At 52.9% G+C, this 21,301-nt stretch overlaps 1 protein-coding gene across 1 annotated transcript in view; it reads right to left on the reverse strand.

The window, feature by feature from the left end:
- Positions 1-21,301, reverse strand: part of SLIT1 (slit guidance ligand 1) — a 185,377-nt gene that overhangs the window by 6,342 nt on the left and 157,734 nt on the right. The window contains exons 25-33 of the mRNA XM_047701989.1: positions 19,416-19,487; positions 18,527-18,598; positions 10,777-10,940; positions 8,923-9,047; positions 8,509-8,606; positions 5,516-5,655; positions 5,293-5,386; positions 2,419-2,556; positions 903-1,140 (exon numbers count right to left, since the gene is read on the reverse strand). Coding sequence (XP_047557945.1) covers positions 903-1,140; positions 2,419-2,556; positions 5,293-5,386; positions 5,516-5,655; positions 8,509-8,606; positions 8,923-9,047; positions 10,777-10,940; positions 18,527-18,598; positions 19,416-19,487 — 1,141 coding nt within the window. The remainder of the gene's footprint in view (positions 1-902; positions 1,141-2,418; positions 2,557-5,292; positions 5,387-5,515; positions 5,656-8,508; positions 8,607-8,922; positions 9,048-10,776; positions 10,941-18,526; positions 18,599-19,415; positions 19,488-21,301) is intronic.

Raw genomic sequence — 21,301 nt, forward strand, 5'->3', positions numbered from 1 at the left:
TGGCACAGGGCCCAGGCTGGACCCAACATAGCACCCCATCTGGCTGGACTTCATGGCTGGGCCAGAGACAGGCAAGTGACTGAAGGCAGGCCAGTCAGAGATCTTCCCTGAGGTCGGTGACTGCTGTCCAACCAGCTGGCAGGGCAGAGCCCACAACAGGACAGCAGGGCAGACCCACCTCTCTGTGGAGGTGCCGAGGACGTGGGGGAATTTATTTTATCGAACAGTTAGGCTAGCTGTGTTCTTGTAGTGCAGACAGTGAACGTGGGTGGGATGTGGGAGAGGTGATGAAGTGGGGGAGCACAGTGAGCATGTTGGGAGGCTTAGGGGCTCTGGGAGCAAAGGAGGAACACGTGGCTGCTGGGGTGGGGAGTGCAGCTGGAGGGAGAGAGCTGGCCAAGGAGGACATGTGGACTTTGATCATTTCATCATGCACCATTCCCTCTTCTCCGTCCCCAAGAACTGCTGGGCAAACAGTGCCGTTCAAGTGGGATGTGCTTTTAGGCCTCCACAAACTGACCTTGGGAGATGAAATTCAAGACATGGAATGACAAAGTAAGGGCCCCAGGGCCAGGAGGCTAAAAATACAGGGCCAGAGCTGAAGCCCAGAGCCAACTCTGGCTGTGTTGCAGCCATATGGAGAGTGTGCAGTGCTGGAGACTGGTGCTGAGGAGCAGGCGAGACAGGGTGGCGAGAGGACCCGGAGACCACTTCCCCTGTTCCCTCCTTCCCTGATCGGTGATTGCTTTTGTGACCCAGTAACCTTCCCACATCTGCTTTACCCACATCCAAAGGGTTTTAATTAACACAGGCTCCTCCCAGTTCTCCCAGGCAGGGATGCCCCTCACTGCTCTGACCTGCCTGACTCCCTTCTCTGACCGGGCACCCTGGGCATGACGCACCTGCAGCGTGATGTTGGCTCGGGGCCAGTTCTGCAGGTCCGTGAACTGCAGGTAGGTGTCCCGATCCACGAAGTTGACACTGAGCAGCTTCTCACATTCAGGGCCGCCGAAGCCTGGGAGGCACTGGCACACGGGCCCGCTGCCCTGGTCCACACAGTTGGCCCCATTCTGGCACTCAGTCCCCTCACAGGGGCTTCTGGGGGTGGGAGCGGGGGAAGGTACCTCACAGAACTGCCCACTGAAAGGGGAAAGATACAGGTCAGAGAAGGCTGAGCTAAGGGGCAAGGGGACAGCTTTCTCTCCCATGGTCCTGGAGAGAAATACTAAACATCATGGGAAATAGAAGATGCTCCTAATGAACATTTTTCCCGAGAGAACTAGGAGCCAGAAGGATACTGAGAACAAGGTGAGAAACAAGTGTGGTCCCTGGAACAGCATCATCGCTCTCCCCTGGGCATCTGTCAGAATAGAAAACCTGAATCTGCTTAATAAGGTCGTGTGCATATTAAAGTTTGAGAAACACTCACGACTCAGGGCAGTCAAGTCTGCCGGCAAAATTTACTATTGCCACAGGAGAAAAAACAGACACAAGCAAGAGAGAGAAGACTCAAATGACTAAAGAAATAAAAGGGGACAGGACCACCAGCAGGGAGTTCTGACCCACGCTACATGCCCAGCACCAGGACTCACGGCCTCCGAGAGCGGAAACGACTCAAAGGTCTCTCTGCGGAGGAACGGATCCACAACTGTGGTCTGTCCATACAGTGGAATACTAGCCGGCCACAAAAAGAAAGGCAGTTCTAATGCATGCTGCCACGCAGATGAAGCCCAAAACCATGATGCCAAGGGAAAGAAGCCAGTCACAGAAGACCACAGATGGTGTGATCCCACTTATAGGAAACATCCCGGACAAGCAACTCTATAGACACAAGTAATAGATTATTGGCTGCCTGGAGCAGAGACTGGGGTGGAGGGTGACAGATAGGAACAGCGTTTCTTCCTGGAGTAATGAAAGTGTTGATTATGGTTAATAGATGCTCAATCCTGATAGTATACTACCAGCCACTGAATTATATACAGAAACTGGGTGAATTATAGCTCAATAAAACCGTAAAAAAAAAAAAAAAAAGACTCAAGGAGAGCATGGGAGGTAGGTGGCCAGAAGGAGGGGAGGGATGCCCCACCCCTTCTCTTTCAGAGAAGCCACCTTTATGCCAGGACGGGTCTTCATTGGCTCACTGGACAGATACGTGGCAGGCACTGGCCAGTACTCTGTACCCACTTCCCAGTCCCTCCACCAAACAGTTTAGGGACCCTGTGCTTACAATCTCAGTGACTGGGGAACTTTCCCAGGTCACACACCTGGGGAGGGCATAGCCACAGTTGGACCCCCAGGATCCAACTTCCAGGCTCGGACCCTTACTCCCTCCCACCAGCTGTGCTTGGGCGCTCCTGCCAGCTCTGGGGCTGGAGGCTAGGAGGCCTCAGTTGCTCACGGTGCCCTGGGGCCACTCACCTGTAGCCCTCAGAACAGAGGCAAGAGTAGCTGTTGACTTCGTCCACACACTGGGCCCCGTGCTGGCAGCGGTGGTCCCTGCAGTCATCCTCCTCCTCACTGCAGCTGTCACCTGCATAACCTGGTGCACACTCACACCTGGGAGCCGAACGGGGTTGGGGGGATGGGTGGAGGGGTGAACAGGAGTAAGGGGCAAACAGGTGAGGGAGAGGATTGGGGGGGGGCGGTCAGGTCTTCAGAAACCTGTGGGGCCTGGGGGCCATGTGTGTGACCGAGAACCTTAAGGCCCATGCATCTGTGGGACAACCAGGAGGTCAAACAGAGCCCTAGAGAGAAAGATGTCCCCCAGCGCATCCTGGGACCCTTTTCTGGTACAGGGAGAGGCTTGTGGGGGCAGATTCTGGGCTGGGAGGTTGGCTATGCAGTGGCAGGAGAAGGGGATCTTGTCATGGAGGACCCACCCTGACCACTGACAGCACATCCAAGACCAAACTTCAGCCCCTCTCAACCCGCTCAGCAGAACAAGGCCCCGCATCGTAGGGCTCAACTAGCTCTCTTCAGCCTCCCCGAATCCACTGGACCAGCCTCCTAGCCCTGCCCCAGCAAACCTAGCGCCCCCGCTCAGGGATGCCAGGCCAGTCCCCAGCCCCCAGCTCTGCTGTGCTGCTCCCATCATCTGGAGAGCAGCCATTTGCCTGTCACAGACAGAGCACACTCCACCTAACTTCAGTCACAGCCTTGCAAGACACCCCATGTCCTGCCCCACCCCAATTAGGCCCACCCTGTGGTCAGACCTGTCTCCACTGGCAGCAATCCCCACCCCACCAGCACTTCCCTGCCTTCATGCCTATTGATTCTCGCACATCCTCTTCTCTCTCCCTGCCTCAGTCCAACCTGGGCAACACCACACCTCCTCCAGGAAGCCCTCCCAGCTGCCATCAAGAGATCCTTGTGGGAAACTCCTCCAAACTAAACTGCAAACTCCACAGCTCAATCACACAACCTGGCAGGCAGATGCTCTGCTCCCGCCTGGATGTTTTTATTCCCAGTTTTTCAAGCTGTTAAATACTTTTCTACCCAAATAATACATATACGTACATATATGTACACACACACACACACACACACACACACCCCTAAAGCCAGTTTACACCATAATGCTACTCCTTACTACATAAAATGGCATGATTTTCAGATAGTTTCTCTATTTTTGTTTTGTTTTATTTTTTTATTCCTGAGAGAGAGCACGAGCAGGGGCAAGAGCATAGGGAGAGGGACAAGCAGACTCCGCCCTGAGCACTAAGCCTGAGATCACAACCTGAGCCACCAGATACCCCTCTATTTTAGTTTTTAATGTTCATCTTGACCCACCGTTTGGCTCACAGGCCACGACTAGGGCTTGTGCTGCAGTCTGAACAATGCTGCGGTAGCTAAGCCTCTGCCCACGTTCACCTTTACTCACTCGCTCAGTGAATGTACTGAATGCCCGCTGAGCCCCAGGCGCAGTGGAGTGAGGCCCGTCCTCCCTCCAGAGGGGAGGGAGGGGGTCAGTCCTGCTTTAGTCCACTGCCTGAGGTCCAGCCCCTCATCTGAGCAGCCGGTGAACCCCTTGGTCTGCCCCTGCTGCTCGGTCTGCCGTGCCAACTCCACCCCAGCAGCTCACCGGCAAGCGCGGCAGCTTCGGCTCCCGTGCACCCCCTCGGTCTCCGACCAGGCCTCAGGAACCCTGCTCTCTTGCTTCCTGCCCCTGTCTGTGGGTGGCCCCAGCGGGACTGTGGGCTCCGTGGGAGGCTCCACTCCCCACCCTCGCCTGAGTGCCTGGGGTTTGGTCCCTCAGCCACAGGCTTTCAACCCCAGCCACCTGTGCTGTCCTGACTGGTGGAACGGGTCCCATAAATGGGACTGTGTTTACAAAACTGCAGTTGGAAACATTTTAAAAGCCCATGACCTTCATGTAGTCTTCTTCTTGTGACCGTACACTTCCATATAAGCCAGTAACAAAGAAGGCGACAACAGTCAAAGACCTCTTATTCAGACAGGTTTTGCAATTCTGAAATTTTGGGATTTTAGAAAGGTTATACAAGGCCTAAAGCATTATGTAACACAGCAATGGGATCTGGGGCAGCCCCTTAGTTAAACATGTTCACATTTCTGCAGCAAATTCTATGAACGTTCAAACTACATGGCAAGTATAGTGACCCTAAGTAGCTTTGTGAGTGTGCGGGTCAGGTCTCACTACCACGTCTGGTCTGGTCAGACCAGATTTTGCTATCAAATGGGCTTTTGCCTTTCAGAGTTTTTTTTTTTTAAGATTTTATTTATTTATTTGTCAGAGAGAGAGAGGGAGAGAGAGCGAGCACAGGCAGACAGAGTGGCAGGCAGAGGCAGAGGGAGAAGCAGGCTCCCCGCCGAGCAAGGAGCCCGATGTGGGACTCGATCCCAGGACGCTGGGATCATGACCTGAGCCGAAGGCAGCTGCTTAACCAACTGAGCCACCCAGGCGTCCCACCTTTCAGAGTTTTGTGCATTTTGTATTTGGGGAGGAGAAATGGTGGGTCTGGAAAGCTAAGAGCCCTTTACAGAGCACCTACCAGATGTCAGCCTTGGAGCAAAGCACTTTCCACGCGTTTGCTCATCTGACCCTCGCAACCACCCCAGGAGGAAGCCACAGGGGGGCCCACTTTGCAGAGGGGAAGACAGGCTCAGAGCAGTCAAGGCATCCACCACTACCCTGTCCCCACACTGACTCACAGGGACCCTGTGTAGCCAGGACCAAACCCACTTGACAAGTAAGGAAATAAAACAGGGAGAACAGAGATGAGGGGACTTCAAGGCCCATGCCCTTGTCTGGCCCTGAAAACCCGCAACACTGACCTGGGCCCGTCTGGAGTACCCACACACCGGGCCTCGTGCTGACATGGGTTCAAATCTGGGGAGCAGAAGTCCACCAGCTGCTCACAGGCCCTTCCTGGGGAAGAAGGAGGAAGGGGGAGAGAAGCTGCTGCCATGCTCTGCCAGGCAGCTGGGCCAGCAGAAACCTGCCGCGGCCCTTCCACAGCCAGGAACAGGCTCAGGGCATGAAACCCACCGCACTTACCGGTGTACTGCAGGGGGCACCTGCAGCTGTGGTTGCCCACACCGTCCACACACACGCCCCCGTTGGCACAGGCGTGTTCCCCACAGTCGTCCGTATTCACCTCACAGGTTGGTCCTTCAAAGCCGGTGGGACAGGAACACCTGAGGGCAGCGGGTGAGGAGAGAGCGCACCAGGTGGGCCGGAGCCAGGCCAGCAGCATTCCTGAGGCACTGGTGGAAGCCCATGTCCCCCGGGGACCATCCTCATCCCAGAGCTCTGGTCCCCACCTCGGGCCAGGCCCTCACTAGGTGCTGGGGTTAGAGTGAATCAAACAGCCCTGGATTCTGGGGGCTCACTCACAATCTAGTTGGAGAGACAATGAGGAGATAGGCAACCACACGAGAGTTGGGAAGTACTGGGATGGTACCACACGGAGGCTGGGAAGGGTGGACAGAGGCCGGGGACACTTAGCTCATACATCAGGGATGAGGGGAGAACAGGGCTGGAGGGGGAGCAGGAGTCAGCTCGTGGAGACTTCCCCCAGGGAGCACCTGGGGTCTTCCAAGTGACAGGTGGGTCAGAGAGGTCTGAGAATTTTCCAGATCCTTCAAGTTCTGCACAGAACTTGAACTGTTGCCTGAAAAGACCTACTCCAGAGCTTCAGAAATGCACACACACCTCCCCAGCCTGAGTGTGAGCTGGGACTGCTGGAGCCTAAAACCGTTGCGCACCAAATAAAGGGACAATTAAGAAGACAGAGGTTTCCCGACAGGACAAACACTTTTGCGAGACATTCCAGTTCTGTGTATTTAAAAAAAAAAAAAAAAATCACTGACTGGTCAGCTGACCGAGCATTAAAAACTTTTTTTTTTTTAATTTGTCAGACAGAGATCACAAGTAGGTAGAAGGGCAGGCAGAGAGAGAGAGAGAGGAGGAAGCAGGCTCCCCGCTGAGCAGAGAGCCCGATGTGGGGCTTGATCCCAGAACCCTGGGATCATGACCTGAGCCGAAGGCAGAGGCTTTAACCCACTGAGCCACCCAGGCATCCCCAAGCATTAAAAACTTTTGATGACAGATCAGTCTGGGGTTTGGGCATATAAACTCGGAAGGGTTTCAAATAATTGAGTGACATGCTACAATAAAACTTCTAATCCCAGTGATTTATGTGCACAAACTTTCCAACATTTCTAGCTGTACACATAGATAAAAAAAAGGAACATGTTGGATGCTGAGCCTTCTCTCATTCTGTCCCATTCATCCTGAGACACAGGAACCAGTTAGAAGAAAAGCACACACAAAAAGCCCCCCATCTAGCTCATTACAAGTCGTAACATTTTCCTTTCATGTGTAACAATTACCGAAGTTTGTGGAGTTGGGTTCCGATTGTTGCTGTCAATGTCATTACAATTGTTGACAATTGTAATGACAACTCTGCAAAGGATACTTTTCAGAGGTTGACGGTGACAAGAAACAAAAATCTATAAACTTACATCCCCACATGGGTGGCAGAGAAGTAGGGCAGCGGGTTAAGAACAGACTTGAGCATCAGAACATAGACATTGGAAGAGAAATGGAGGTGGGGGTGAGGAGTAAAATCGAAATACTAGTTCGAGGAGAAAAGGAAGGCGATAACAGGTTTAAGCTGTTAAATGAGCTTGTTGGGGTGATTTTTAAAAAATGGGATCAAATGGCTGTGTTCATCAGATTCCACTGGAAAATGATAAAAGTGAACTAAAAAGGGAGATTTTTAAAGGTTCATATTTACAGTATCTTGGAAATTAACTCTTTTATAATAAACAGTTCAACTTACACTGAAAAATGCTGGCTGTCACTCTAAGAACGTACAAGAGGAAATGTAGTTTAAACACCTGTTTGGCGCGGTGAGTGTGCACAAAGGTAAGAAGCTCAGAGTTCCAGCTTGGAGGGGGCTACCCCAGCTGCACCCGTCCTGTGCAGAGGGGTCCTCTCAGCCGCCCAAGCTCCATAGAACACCCCTCCCCAAGAGTCCAGCGGAGTGGGGGGGTGGGCTGGATGGAGTGGTTGCCAAAGCCCAGAGAAGGAGGGAGACGATTGTAAGGACGAGGTTTCCAAGGTGATGACCTGTGAGAGCCTATTTTACGTTTTATTTTTTACATTGGGCCATTCGGGTTTGCAAGGCAGGTTTGGCCATATTGCCAAGTAGATTCAACATCATTTTCCAGAGAGCAGATTTGTTCACTTGGCAGTTTATTTTCAGCAACTAAACACTATATATTCCTCTGGAAAAACTCTGGGTCCAGGAGAGCTCTGGGGGTGGGGGTGGGGGGGGCTCCTTGAAGGGGCCTGGGGGAAATCCGTGGTGGGGGCGTTTACGTGGGAAGGTCAGACAGGAGTCAGGAGGGCTGGCCCTTCACGAAGTCCAAGGCAGGGTAGGCATCGGCTACCCAGGTGTGACCAGTGGGACCCAGATCATGGGGAGAGGCCACGGATGGTGCGCCTGGGACTTGCTCCCACCTCTGGGAAGGCCTCCCCACCTGTCTGGCAGGCTGCCTGATACCAAGCAGCGGGTGAGGGGCCCTGCCTTCAGGCAACATGGGCACAGCAAGCAGCTGTTTGACTTCAGGTCAGAGGCCTTGGGAGTTAGTGAAGATTAAGGGGGTTTAAAACACCCCTGCACTGCCCCTCAGCATTGCCACCACATATGCCCTTAGCAACGGATTGCCAGGACCATCAGAAGACCCTCTGGCCCCTGGCACGAGCAGGGAGAGACCTGGGGCAGGGATGGGCATGCCACACAGCTCTGAGCCCCAGCCCTCTGTGCTGCTGAGACTCAGCAGGCCCCCATCTCTCCGGGCAACAGGGGTCCGGCCTGGCATGGAGGGGTCTCTAGCTACCCTCCCCAGCACAGCCCCACCTCCTCCTCCAACACAGGGAGCGCGGGGCCATCCCACTTGGAGGAGGGAAGTACCCAGGCTTGGGTGCTAGAGCCGTCAGTACCCCTCCCACCAGGTTCTGGCCCCCACCAGGCAACTCACATGAAGCCAGCATCCTCGCCCTCTTGTGGATGGCAGGTCCCTCCGTTCCCACAGGGGCTGCTGGAACAGCTGTCCAGGGACACCTCACAGTTTCGGCCCTGGGGGGCAAAGTGAGTGATGAGGACCTCAGAGACACCCAGGGATTGCTGTGAGCCAACAGAAACAGCCAGCCCCGGGATTGCTGTGAGCCAACAGAAACAGCCAGCCCCGCAGCAGCAAGCCGCCCTGGCCCAGGAGTTACCTCTTCCTTCCTTCCTTCCTTCATTCATTCACTCGTTCACATGCTGGGTCATTGATTAAACACTCCCTCACGTGCCTGCCCTGGACACGGTGGGCAAAGCGGTGAACAAGCCAGCCCAACCCCGTCTTTCCTGGAAAGAGCAGCCCTCCTCCCCGGGCCCAGCCTCCACTCACCTTATAGCCGCTGGAGCAGGCGCACCTGTAGCCCTCAAGGGGGTCATTATGGCAGGTGCCCTCGTTCTGGCATGGACTGGACAAGCAGGGATCACACTTGGCCTGGACAGCCAGGGTTGGGGGACCTGAGGCAGGGGGGAGGTATTAGGGCAGAAGGGAAAGGAGGGCAGGACAGCCCTCAGGGAGAGCGGCGGAAGTCCTCTCCCCAAGGAAATTTTGGGCCCTCCCTCTATTTCCTCTGGGTCACGCTCATGCTCTCTCTTCTCAGCCCGCCTCCCCTCGGCCTCTATAAAGTGAGGTTAGTCACAGCACCTGCCTCGGGGGCCATGAGGACTAAATATGCTAATTGGAATGTACTCAATGGGCGGGCACTGGATGCCCATGGAGCCCCCACATAGTGGTCAGGGCAAAGCCATCAGTGTGAGGGCGTCACAATCACAATGACCGAGGTGGGCTCTGGCTCCCCACCCCAGCCCCATCCCAAGGAGCAGAAGTCCGCAGGCAGCCACCTCGGCAGGGAGGGGCACGGCTCTGCGAGGGGCTATGCTTAGGAGGAAAAAGTACATTTGCCTTCAAGTTGTTTCTCTCCAAGGCTGAATGGGGGGTGGGGGGGGGACTCTGTCCCATTACCACAGGCAAGACCTTCTCCAGCCCCTGCAGGACTCACGCGTCCTCTTCCCTGAACTTGGAAGTGGGCTAGGAGCCAGCAGCCAGGCTGCCTGGGGCACCACCTGTGAGGGGAATGAGGACCTCACAAGAATAAAACTCAGGTTTCCACTCAGGTCTCCTTCTAGAAATGGAGAAATATTGGTCCTGCTGAAGAGGCATGAGCCTTAAAAGAGACAAACACTTTTCACTGGAAGGAAGCATGAGTGGATTTCCCAGGTACTGGGATTCTGTTCCTTCCTCTGGGTGCTATTTCCCTGGTGTGTTCAGTCTGAGAAAATCCAGGGAATTCCCCCACCCCCCCGCCCCCACTTATGATCTGCGTACCTTGATGTTATGCATGTTATATTTCAACAAAAAGTTTTCTTAACTTACCAATACCATCTAATAACCACTAGTTAAATACCGAACCAATGTTTCGCTGCCAATCAGGGCCCTCTGAAAGGTTACCCCCGTGACAGCAGCCTGCACGCCAGGTGACCGTGAACCCAGGGCTGTCAGTTTCATTTCCGATGGAGGGCTGTGAGCTTGCAGAGCGCAGGGGCTGGGCCCCCTGCTGGCCCCCGGCGCACACAGCTGGACCTGGGGCAACCCTCAGCCCCCTCCCTCGGCTCAGCTGGGCTCCCGGGCCATCAGTCAATCAGCCAATCCACCTCTGAAGGAGAATTTCCAGACACCCCAGGTGAGGCAGCTTCAGGGCAAAGTGTGTGGAGTCTCCAATCACACTGGGGCCCTGTGTTTCTGCAAATGTCAGGAGAGTGGCATCGGGGTCCAGTGGCTTGGGGTGGGGAGGGGGGGATCAGGGCCAAGCACAATTTCTACCAAAGGGAGCCCTGAGCCCTCCTGCTGCTGAGAGGCTGGGAGTGTCGGGAAACGCTGCTACTATTTTTATTTTCCTTACGTAACCCCAGGGAGAGGGATTAAGGCCCTCACAGCCTGAGCCGTTCTACCCAGCTTTTCTCGTTCGCTGGACATCAAGAATAGAAAGAAGGTAGCCATGCTAACAAGCAGCAGGCCCATCATTCCTACCACCTGACACCCCACTCGGATAGTCACCATGGGGACACAGGAGACCCTGGAAGGCCCCAACAGAATTAGGTCCCGTAGGCCCCTGGCAGCAGGTGGTGGGGACGCAACCGTGTACCTGCAGCCCCGCCCCAGCCCCTGCTCTCGTGCTCCTGGGCTCACCTTGGCATTCAAACTTCTTGGCAGGCGTGGTGAGGAGCAGCTTGCCCTCCATGTCTGGGGGCCCCGCACAGCGGGCAATGCCCGGTTCCTTATAGCCTGTCTTCACCCAGCCGGACAGCCAGCGGAGGTGGCAGTCGCAGTACAGAGGGTTGGCCCCAATGGCCCTGCATCAGAGAGCAGAGGGCAGCAGTCATCCCGAATGGGGTCCTTCACCCAGCAGGCACTGAGCTTGCCAGGCACTCAGCCAGGGGCTGCCAAAAATCCTAATGGTCCCCATGGTGTGAGTCTTTACTGCACAGTCGGCACTGCTCTAAAAACTTCCTATGTGTTATCTTCTTTTTTCTTTTTTTTTAAGATTTCATTTATTTCTTTGACAGAGCACAAGCAGGGGGAGAGGGAGAGGGAGAGGGAGAAGCAGACTCCCCGCCGAGTAGGGAGCCTGAGGAGGGACTCGATCCCAGGATCTTGGGATCATGACCTGAGCCCAAGGCAGACAACTAACGGACAGAGCCACCCAGGCGCCCCCTTTGTGTTATCTTCTCAGTCCTCCCCACAGCCTGCTCTTCTCATGGCATATGTTGAAACAGGCTCGAAAAGGTTGGGCACTTGCCTACGATGGCACAGAGGAAAGGGGGAGGTGGCATTTGAACCAGGGCTGTTGAGGACAGGGCCGCCTCCAGAGTGCATGGGGGGCAGGGAGCCACTTTTACTGCTGAGAGGAACCAGCTGCTTTCCCATGGCCCCACATCGAATCTTCTCATTAGCCCCACGGTGTGAGCTTTCTTCTCCGTCTCCAGCAGGGGGAACTGAGCCTCACGTGGACCGAGTAAATTCCCTGGGGTCACACAACAGTGAAGAAGGGCAGCCCCCAGCTCCAGACCCAGAGCCGTCTGACTCTGAAGCCCATACTCTTGCATTTTTCTTTTCATTTTTAATTAAACAAGGAGTCATGAACGCATTCTCAGTGTTAACCCCTTCCAAGTACTGCAAACAAAGTCCCCACCTCGTGGCGAACGTACTAAATGCCACTGAATTGTACACATTAAAATGATTCATTTTATCTTACGTGAACGTCCCCTTAGTTTTCTTCAAAAAGGCTCATTCCTATGACTGGTGGAAGAGCAAAATGGCATTAACTGCGACAGAGGGGGTTTTGTGATGTCTATCAAATCACCCATGCAGTGGCCTTTTGACCTAGCGATTCTGTTTTTGGGAGTTTCTTTCATAGATACACCTGCCTAGGTGTGTAAAGTCATCTGTGCAGCGGTACTAATCACGGCACTGTTTGCAATAGAAAGAAACTACAATACATCCACGATGCAAAGAAAGGCTGCCCACCAACCCCCCCAAACCCATCACTACCAAGCACAGAAGGACCCGTGTCACAAGGTCACCATGCCCAGGCCTGTAGCCTTCCGGTTTCTCCCAGACTTACACTTAGGGCTCTTTTTAAAAAAATTATTTTAATCCAATTAATTAATTTATAATGTGTTATTGGTTTCAGAGGTCCGGGTCTGTGATTCATCAGTCTTCTGTAATAGCCAGTGCTCATTACATCACGTACCCTCCTGAATCCCCATCCCCCAACACCTAGGGCTCAAAGTATATCCACCTCCTGGATCATCACCAGGCAGCTTCTTGTCACTAAGTGGCACGTCTTGGAGATCTTCCCAGGTCGGCACAAAGGGACCCCCCCCCTTCATTTTATCAAAGCACTTCATAGCATCCCAAAGGAATGGATAGCTCTTAGCTTACTGAGCAATTTCCCTACTGCCAGACATTCTGGTGGCTTCCAATGGCGTGAGCATTTCTCTAGAACAGGTGCCTAGAAGTGGGCTTCGTGTCACAGAGGAAGCTCAGGCAGGATGTTCAGAGCTGCTCTTCCAAACAAGTAGCAGCTCATGCTGGCCGGCAGCAGCGTCAGGCCAGGCCTGCCCCCTCACCCCGACCCAACCCAGCACCCCCAGCCCTGCAGTGTTCACCAACCAGCCGCCACACTCAACACCTCCCTGACAAACAGTGGGAGATTTAGAGAAGAGTGAGAGCCGGCTTTGGGAGAATGCAGGGGCCAGAGCTCCTGGGTCCAGCAAAGAGAAAAATCAGAGCTTTGGGCCTGCCGTTCATTGATATCAACACTATTTTCTAAGTATAAGGCTGTGGGATGATAATGAGAATGGGCACATTATTAAATAACGGCTGCGCTGCCCTTTTCCACCTGTTTCTGGGTGATAGAGAGGAAGCGGCTCCCCCGAGGTATGTTTGGTCTGATGAAAACAGCAGCAGCTCTGAGCAGGAATTCCCCAAAATAGGCCAGCGGATGACTGCACAGTGTGACAAGGCGGCTGGGCAAGACTTGGCCTCGGGCCCCAGCGCGGCTGCTCCCTGCCCGCTGACCTTGAGCAAGCCGCGTCCCCTCTCTGGGGCTCACTTTACGACTCGATAAAGAGCCTGCAATCTGAGGGGGGCAGGAAGACAAGCACAAATAACCTAAGATGGGCACCAAGGGAATAACGCAGCATGGAAAAGAAGGCCAGTTCAACCTCAACGTGTGTTTCATTTTTTCTGTCCTGATTTGCTGACAGCATCCCTCCTGGCTAATGGGACAGGGGGTGACACCTTCCTTTCTCCACTGAACAGAGCCATGGCTGCCAGAGGTCAAGGAAGCTCAGAGGCTCTGATTTTTCTGAAGCTGTGTGTGTTTAAAATTAAAAAAAACTTTTTGTGAATAACAGGAATACAAAAATTGTGCTATATTTAAAATGTTTATGTTAACCAGATTAATATTTTTAACATAAAAAGTGCAAGGTGATGTGATTACGTTATTCAAAATATCAATACAGACTTTAAAAAATTTCTTTTGTAGTGCACTTGCAGGAATGTGGTTGCTAATGAGCCATGAGCTGAAAGTTTATTATGAATGACTTCTTCTTTCAGTCCTGTAGCTAGCTCATTTCGAGAAAATGCCCCAGAGACTGAAGCCACTGTGAATGTGGAGACCTTGACAGGTCAGGACTGTCACAACACTGAGTCCCCCTATGTCTACCCGCCCCCCATAAAGGGCAGCAAAAGGGCACCTCAAATCTTTTCTTCAGGTTTTTTATTATTTATAAGTCATCTCCACAGCCAAAGTGGGGCTCAACCCTCAGCCCCGAGATCAAGAGTCACGATCTCCACGCACTGAGCCAGCCAGGCGCCCCGTGTGCCCCTCCGGTCTAAGTGTCCCCTTCTGACTCTTTACGTAAAAATAACAGTAAAGAATAATAAAAACTCCCAAAGTCAATACTGCTATTCTAAAGTTAAGTCGGGGTTGACACACGCGTTTTCTTTGTTCGTCTACAGAGCCAGCTCTGAGCCACACCTGGTTTCAACCACTCACCCTCTCCACTACCCGCAGGCTGAGGTTTCGAGACCCCTTCACTTTCGCCTGGGGCCATTTTTCCCATCCAAAGTGACTGAGAGCTTGGGGTGGAGTGGAGAGTCACTGGCCCAGCCAAGGCGCAGTGGTGGGGACAGTAGGCAGGCTGCCTGTCAAGCCAGAAGGGCTGTGATTCAGGTTTACACCCTCGCCAGGGTGTAAATAATCCCGTGTTGTTGATCGTCGGTGTAACCTGGAAATCGCTGAAACAGCAGACACTCGGTGTGTCCACGCCAAGACCCTGATGGGCTTCGGCTAATGTAACTGCGGCCAAAATAGCTCTCCCATGGCTGTTTCCCAGATTTAGCACGTACTAGAACTTCAGAATTGCCTCCACCCGAGCCGTACCTCCTCTGCCTGTTCTCTTCTCAGGCAACGTCCTCATGCCCTGCACTGTCTCCTTCTCCTGCCCTGAAGCTTCCTGACACCAGTAGGCAGCCCAGGAGTGCCCGTGAAGCAGCCTAACCCTAACCCTGCCCAAAAGCATGAGGAACGCACGGAGCTCGGTGTGAAAGCAAAGCAAATTCACAAAGAAAAGAATCCTCCATTGTCCCATAAATGTAACTAATTTAATTTTTGTGTATTCCCTTCCAGGTCTTGTGTTCACACATGTGTGTCCGTGAAATCCGAGTGTCGGGTCTTCCTTATGCCGTGTTTTCATCAAATAGTAAATTACAGTACCATAATGCTCTAACTACTTGCTATGCTGTCCTGTGGGCATGCCATGATCTAGTTCATCAGTCCGTATTTACTTTTCACACTGAATTCTTTTTTTTTTTAAGATTTTATTTATTTATTTGACAGAGAGAGAGAGATCACAAGTAGGCAGAGAGGCAGGCTGGGGGCGGGGAGCAGGCTCCCCGCTGAGCAGAGAGCCCGATGCGGGGCTCGATCCCAGGACCCTGAAATCATGACCTGAGCTGAAGAGGCTTAACCCACTGAGCCACCAAGGTGCCCCTTCACACTGAATTCTTAATGAATTCGGAATCTAGCTTCCTGACATGCAGTAAATCAGACAACAAAACGCCAGATTAGAGAAATGAAGAATGATGTTTGGAGCACTGGCTCAGGAACCGGCACACAGTAAATATTCTCTGATGAAGAGATGGTTGGATGGATGGATGGATGGATGGACAGACAGACAAGTGGAGGAAAGATGAGCTAACTGCAAAGTGAAGAGCAAAGTTAACAACAATAGAGAAGTGTGCAGGGTATTGGAACCTAGGATGGTGATGAGCACTCACAATCATTATGGTATATGGACCATAGTGGACCTTAGAAATAACCTTTGTACAGGCGAGGAAAGAGGCCCAAAGAGATGATTGAATTGTCAGAGATCCCACTGCAAGTTGATGGCAAAACAAGGCCCTAACACCACACATCCTGATCTTCTAGAGTTTAAGAGGTTTAAATATGGTGGACCTGAGCCTCTACCGCACCCTCTGCCTACTGGCCCCTCCCTGCCACATACTGCTAGTGAAGAGGAGAGGCCCAGGCCAGAGTCATAGTAGGAACAAAGGGCACCTCCAGGAGCCAGGGACACTGGATGCCAACTCTTGGGCGACTTCTGCCCTGGTGCCTGCTAGGACAAGCACAGATACACTCTGGAGAGGAGCATCTCTAATTTAGGTCCTCAGGATTCCAAACTTCAGCAAAAAATGAGCTCACAACCACTAACCACCAAATACTGGTGGAAGCAAGGCCCTGTTGAATGGGAGTCATCATGAGTAATGACCAATGTGGCCCCTGCCTGGCCTTTGTCTAGAGCCACTGTCTGTCTCTAGCCAGGCTCCCTCCTGCTTCGTCCCATGCCAGCCGGCCTCCACACGTCACCATGGCTTTCCAGGACCTTTCTACAACTCTACTGTACCACTATTCCCTTCTATTTGTAACATAAAGTCCACGCTCCTTAGCATGGCACAAAAGGTCCTTCACAATGGAATTCCAATGCCCCTTTCCAGATTCATCTCTTCCCACCCCACACTCTTCACCCAACCAACCCCCTATTATCCTATGTTGGACAACATCCCTGAATAGGTCATCTACTTTCTTGCCATCTTGCCCTTATACATGCTGTTCCCTCCTCCTAGAATGTCTTTCCCTATCTTCTCCAATGGCAAATCCCTAGCTAGTCCATTTCTGATGGCAGCATCCATGTCACCCCCTCTGTGAAGCTCCTCAGACTTCCCCAAAGTTAGTCACTGCTGCCTTTAAATTTGCTTTATAATATCCTTGATGGTCACAGAAGGCAGAAAGTTGGTGGTAGTAAATTCTTCAGCACTTGGCTCACTGAGGTTATAATTTATTGAGGCAATATAGAATAAATAAATAGCTTTGGAATAAGATAACCTAAGTTCCAATCCTGTCTCTGTCATTTCCTAGCTTTATGACCTAGGGAAGTGGCTTCATTTTTCTGAGCCTGGGCCTGAGTGGAAAATATAAATAATAAATGTAAATAAATGCAAATAATAAATGTAAATAAATAAATGTAAAATGAAAATAATAAATCCTACCACCTAGAACCTAGAGCCCTTTTTCCCTTTCATCCCATGGCAGACATCACGAGTCAGTCACTGCATTCTTCCCACGGAGTCCAGACCGGCACTGGAATCCTCGCTATGGGCTCAATCAGTCCCCGTCAAACTCGCAGAACTGGTGAGCACAATACCTACTTTTCACTTCAGTCTTGGAGTAAACGAAACACAACAGATAAAGTATTCACACACAGTTAAGTACTGGCCCTCAATAAATAGTACATATTACTATTTATTTCCTCAAGTCTAAGGTTAACACACTACTGATATAACATGCTTCAGGAAGTGAGGAGAAATATTATCATATTAAATAGATCATTTACTATAGGTAATAGTTTCATTCCCTACGCTACGATACACTATGATTTCAGAGATGAGCATGAAGAAAAGGCAAGTCTTCTCAATGGAGAAAACCCAGTGAGATTATGGGAAGAATGAGCCTCAGATGGTGATGCTGAGGGCTCCAGAGGGCTCTCTGAGGGAGTGTCAGCGCTCCACTGTGCACGTGAGTGTGGGTCCCAAGAACCCCCGGCGCCCCGGCTGCCGTGCTCCTGGCCTGATCCTTGCCTCGGCCTAGGGCTGGGACCGAGGACCAAGAGCTCAGCACCCAGACCCACCCCCAGAAGCAGGATGGGCCTGTCATGGCCCCGCTACTTTTTCTTTCTTTTTTTTCAGTTGTGGTAAAAATACACACAACACAAAATTTGCCATTTGGGCCATTTTAAGTGTACAGTTCAGGGGCATCCATGAGCACAATATTGTGCAACTCTCACCACTCTCGGGCTCTAAAGTGCTTCGTCACCCCCGAACAGGAACTCCCAACCCACTGAACAAGACTTCCCCACGTGCTCCTGCTCCCGGCACCCGGAAGCCTCCTTTCCCCTGCCTCCAGGTGGGGAGTCGACCATTCTGTACCCCACATCAGAGGAATCAGACATCTGTCCTTCCACGTCCAGCCTACGTCCCTCAGCATGTCACCAAGGCCTGGCCTTGTTTGTAACGGAGCCAGGCTTTTCTTTCTTCTTTCTTACAGCTGGAAAACACCCCATTGTATGTGGACACCACCTTTTGTCCAACAACTCGAGTTGCTTCTGCTTTTTGACTACCGTGTGAAGGATACTGCTATGGCACGGGTGTACGAGTTTTCTGTTGTGAGAATCTGCTTCTGATTATCTGGGAAAGACGCTTAGGAGTGGATTTGCTGGGTCACAGAGTAATTCCACATTTAGCCTTTTGAGGAACTGAACATCCTGCCTTTTACAACGCCACATGGTCCTGTCAGCTAAATGGCTCTGGAAGCAATCCTGCATCGAATACAGCATTTCTTGGGGGTAGTAAACGTCCAGAGCTCTTCCCCCACCCTGTGAAGTCAGAGGCTCCAGAGAGGAGCCATGCTTAAGAGCACGGGATTCTGAGTCAGAAGACTCTGGCCCCTACCAGCTGTGCAGCTTTGGGCAAGCTTCTCCCATTTTCTGGGCCTGTTTCCTCATGTGTAAAATGGAGATTATTGTACCCACGTTGAGGGAAGGCTGTGAGGATTAGGTCAGCTGACGCAGTCCATAAGGGCATTACTCCTCATAGGCCTGCTTAGGAAGAACAGTCCTCAAGCCCCACTGCTGGGACTGAGGAAACAACATGTAGGGTCTGAGATGGGGGCTGCTTGAAGTTCATGAGCTTGACTAGCTTCAGGGTAAAAGCCATCAACTCTGCCAGCTCCGGAGGTGGGGGGAGGGGTCTTCCTCAGAATCCAAGCTCTGTTGAAATCCAAAAAGCCCTCGAGAATTGGCCCGAAGTTACTTACAGGTGAGACAAGGAGGTCACGTCCGTGAAGATGCCCTCTTGGAGGGTGGAGATGTCATTGCCATGCAGGGACCTGAGGAGAGAAGAGGCTGTCGGTGCCTCACCCAGGGACAGAGATCCGAGAACTGATGGAGGCGTGTGTCGTGCTCCTCCATGGGTCTGTCATGGCCAGAGGGAGACGGCCCTCAGCTCAGAGACCTGGCCCCGCTAGCCACTGGCAAGGGAGAGGGAGCCCCTCATAACCCAAGTAGACGACCCCGTGGCCCAGCCCTCCTGGAGGGCTTGTTTTTGCCGGCACAAATAACTCAAGGCTCTGTTTCTGTTTACGAGGCCAATGGAACGTGTGCAGCCCCGTGCCCACCCTCTCCTGGCCGGTGAGCCTGAGGCGTAGGCTCCCCCTGGGTGAACAGGTTACCCTGGCCAGCCACAGGTTGAGGGTAAAGAATGTCCCCATGCCCCAGGCTCGGCTGCTGGGGGTGGGTCCCATGCATGAATCGTCAAGGGGCCCTCCTAACAGGCGTGATGGCGGGCTTTGATCACAGGGCAAAAACCTCCCAGTGGGAATTCTTAGAAAAGGTTCACAAATCTCTTGCGAACATTCTCACAGGCAAACAAGGGGCCACCTTATGTTCAATGGCACTCCCCACACACACTGCTCCCCCAAACACAATGTGGGGCAGATCACAACCCCCCATTTCTCAGTTTCCCATTCGTTCTTCAGCCTCCGAGGGGCTTGAATGAGCACGGGCAGGCCTGCTATCTCGGGACACTATCGGCCCTGCTGGGGCCACACACATGGAGACATGTCTGCCCACCAGGTGGGTCACAGTCCCCCCACCCCCCACGGTGGGCTGGATTTTCATGGAGGAATGAAGAGCGGGGAGACTTACAGCAGGCGCAGGGAGCGCAGCCCCTGGAAGGCCAGAGGAGGGATGCACTGGAGGGCGTTGTAGCTCAGGATCCTGTGAGAAGAGAAGGAGGATGAGGGAGGACCGGGGGTAGGGGGCGGGGAGGAAGGAGAGACCAGGACAGGGAGGGGACGGTGCCAACTTAGGGACCCGGCCCCTGCAGGCTGGCTGCAGGGGGTGGGATGTTGCTCAGCAGCAAAATGAGGGAGGCCTGAGCATGGGAGGGGGCACAGGCTGAGCCCCAGGCTAGTAAGTCCTGTGACCTGGCCACATGCCCCAGCCCTTTTATGCCTCCTTCAGTTCCCTCAGCTGCAGAGCAGGGACAAAAACGATGACAACTTGGTAGGGCTTTCCTGTGGGTAAGGGGAAATGACCCAGGTGAAGTCTTCACCGCGCCGTGCCCAGCTCCCCATGAGCCTTCAGTGAGGACACTGGGCACACTCCCCTGCAGAGGCTGCCCCAGTGATGGCCGGAGTTGGTGTCCCTGTTAAGTTGTCCCCTAACCAGTCCCAGCCTCACTCCTGGAGAAGACAGGTGAAGTCTGGGACCACCTAGTGATGTGCTATTAAGAAGCTGTGATGGGGGCACCTGGGTGGCTCAGTGGGTTAAGCCTCTGCCTTTGGCTCAGGTCATGATCTCAGGGTCCTGGGATCAAGCCCTGCATTGGGCTCCCTGCTAAGCAGGGAGTCTGTTTCTCCCTCTGTTCTCTCCCTCTCCCTCTCTCAAATAAATAAATAAAATGTTAAAGAAAAGAAAAAAAGACAAAGAAGTTGTGACAGTGTTGGCAAGGGGCTGTGACCACCCCCCTCCCCAACCCCCCCATCATAAATATGGGGATTGAGGCCCTACAGGGAGAGAGAACTTCCCCAGGATGCTGTAATTAAGTCCCTAAGCTGGCTTTTTAAGTCACCTTCTCAGCTTCCTGGGTCCACAGGCTACACCACTCTCCCCCATAGCTTCCAAATGAACGAAAGAGCAAGCGCAGACAGGCAGGTTGACGGTAAAGGAAACAACTCTCACGACAGCCCCACACGTCCGTCAGTGGTGTGACAGATATGGAGCCATACAGTGGGAGACCACCACTCACTGACCAGGAGCAGGGAGCGACCCCGTGCAGGGACAGGGAGGAAGGTCAGAGTAACTATGCTGGCTGGAGAAGCCAAACAAGAGAGAGGACTGTGGGAGGAGTCCCTTCATGTAAAACTCCAGGTGGTTCACACTCGTCCATAGAAGTCTGGGTGGGCAGTGTGGGGGCAGGAGTGGCAGAGGAAGGGCTGTCACAGGGCGTGAGGAGACTTCTGGGGGTGATGGAAGAGGTCACTGCATGGATGGTGGTGATGGTTCCGTGGATGGGAACATAAGTCAGGCTGTAGCCACCTGTGGGCTTTCAGTATGTACAACTGGTTTTTCTAAAATAATGAGAGTGAGGAGATGCTCCTGTCCCAGGGACGGGCTCTGTGTCCCCTTGCAGGGGCCGGAATCACTGAGAGCAGGACTGCCCAGCCCCGGCACTATGGACAACTCTCTGTTGGTGTTTAGCAGCAAAACCCTGGCCAGTGGCTCCCCTGGCCCCCCCAAAGTGTTTCCAATTGACCAAATGTCCCCGAGGGGGCAAAATCAGCCCAGCTGACGGCAGCTTCAGCACCGGCTCAGAAAGGCTCTGACAGGGGACCCGGTTGATGTTAGACCCCATGGCAAATAAGCACAGGTGCGGAGCCAGCATTTCATGGCCTCGAGCCCACGTTCTGCTCCAGGGGCATCTGGCTGGGTCATGACCCTGTCCATTTTTCTGGGTCTTGGCTCAATATAAGTTCAAAAATGGGCAAAATGAAACTCCCTTGTATGGACTGCATAGGTAGATGGCAAGA

This window comes from Lutra lutra, chromosome 14 (genome assembly GCF_902655055.1).
Source record: "Lutra lutra chromosome 14, mLutLut1.2, whole genome shotgun sequence".
Lineage (NCBI taxonomy): Eukaryota > Metazoa > Chordata > Mammalia > Carnivora > Mustelidae > Lutra > Lutra lutra.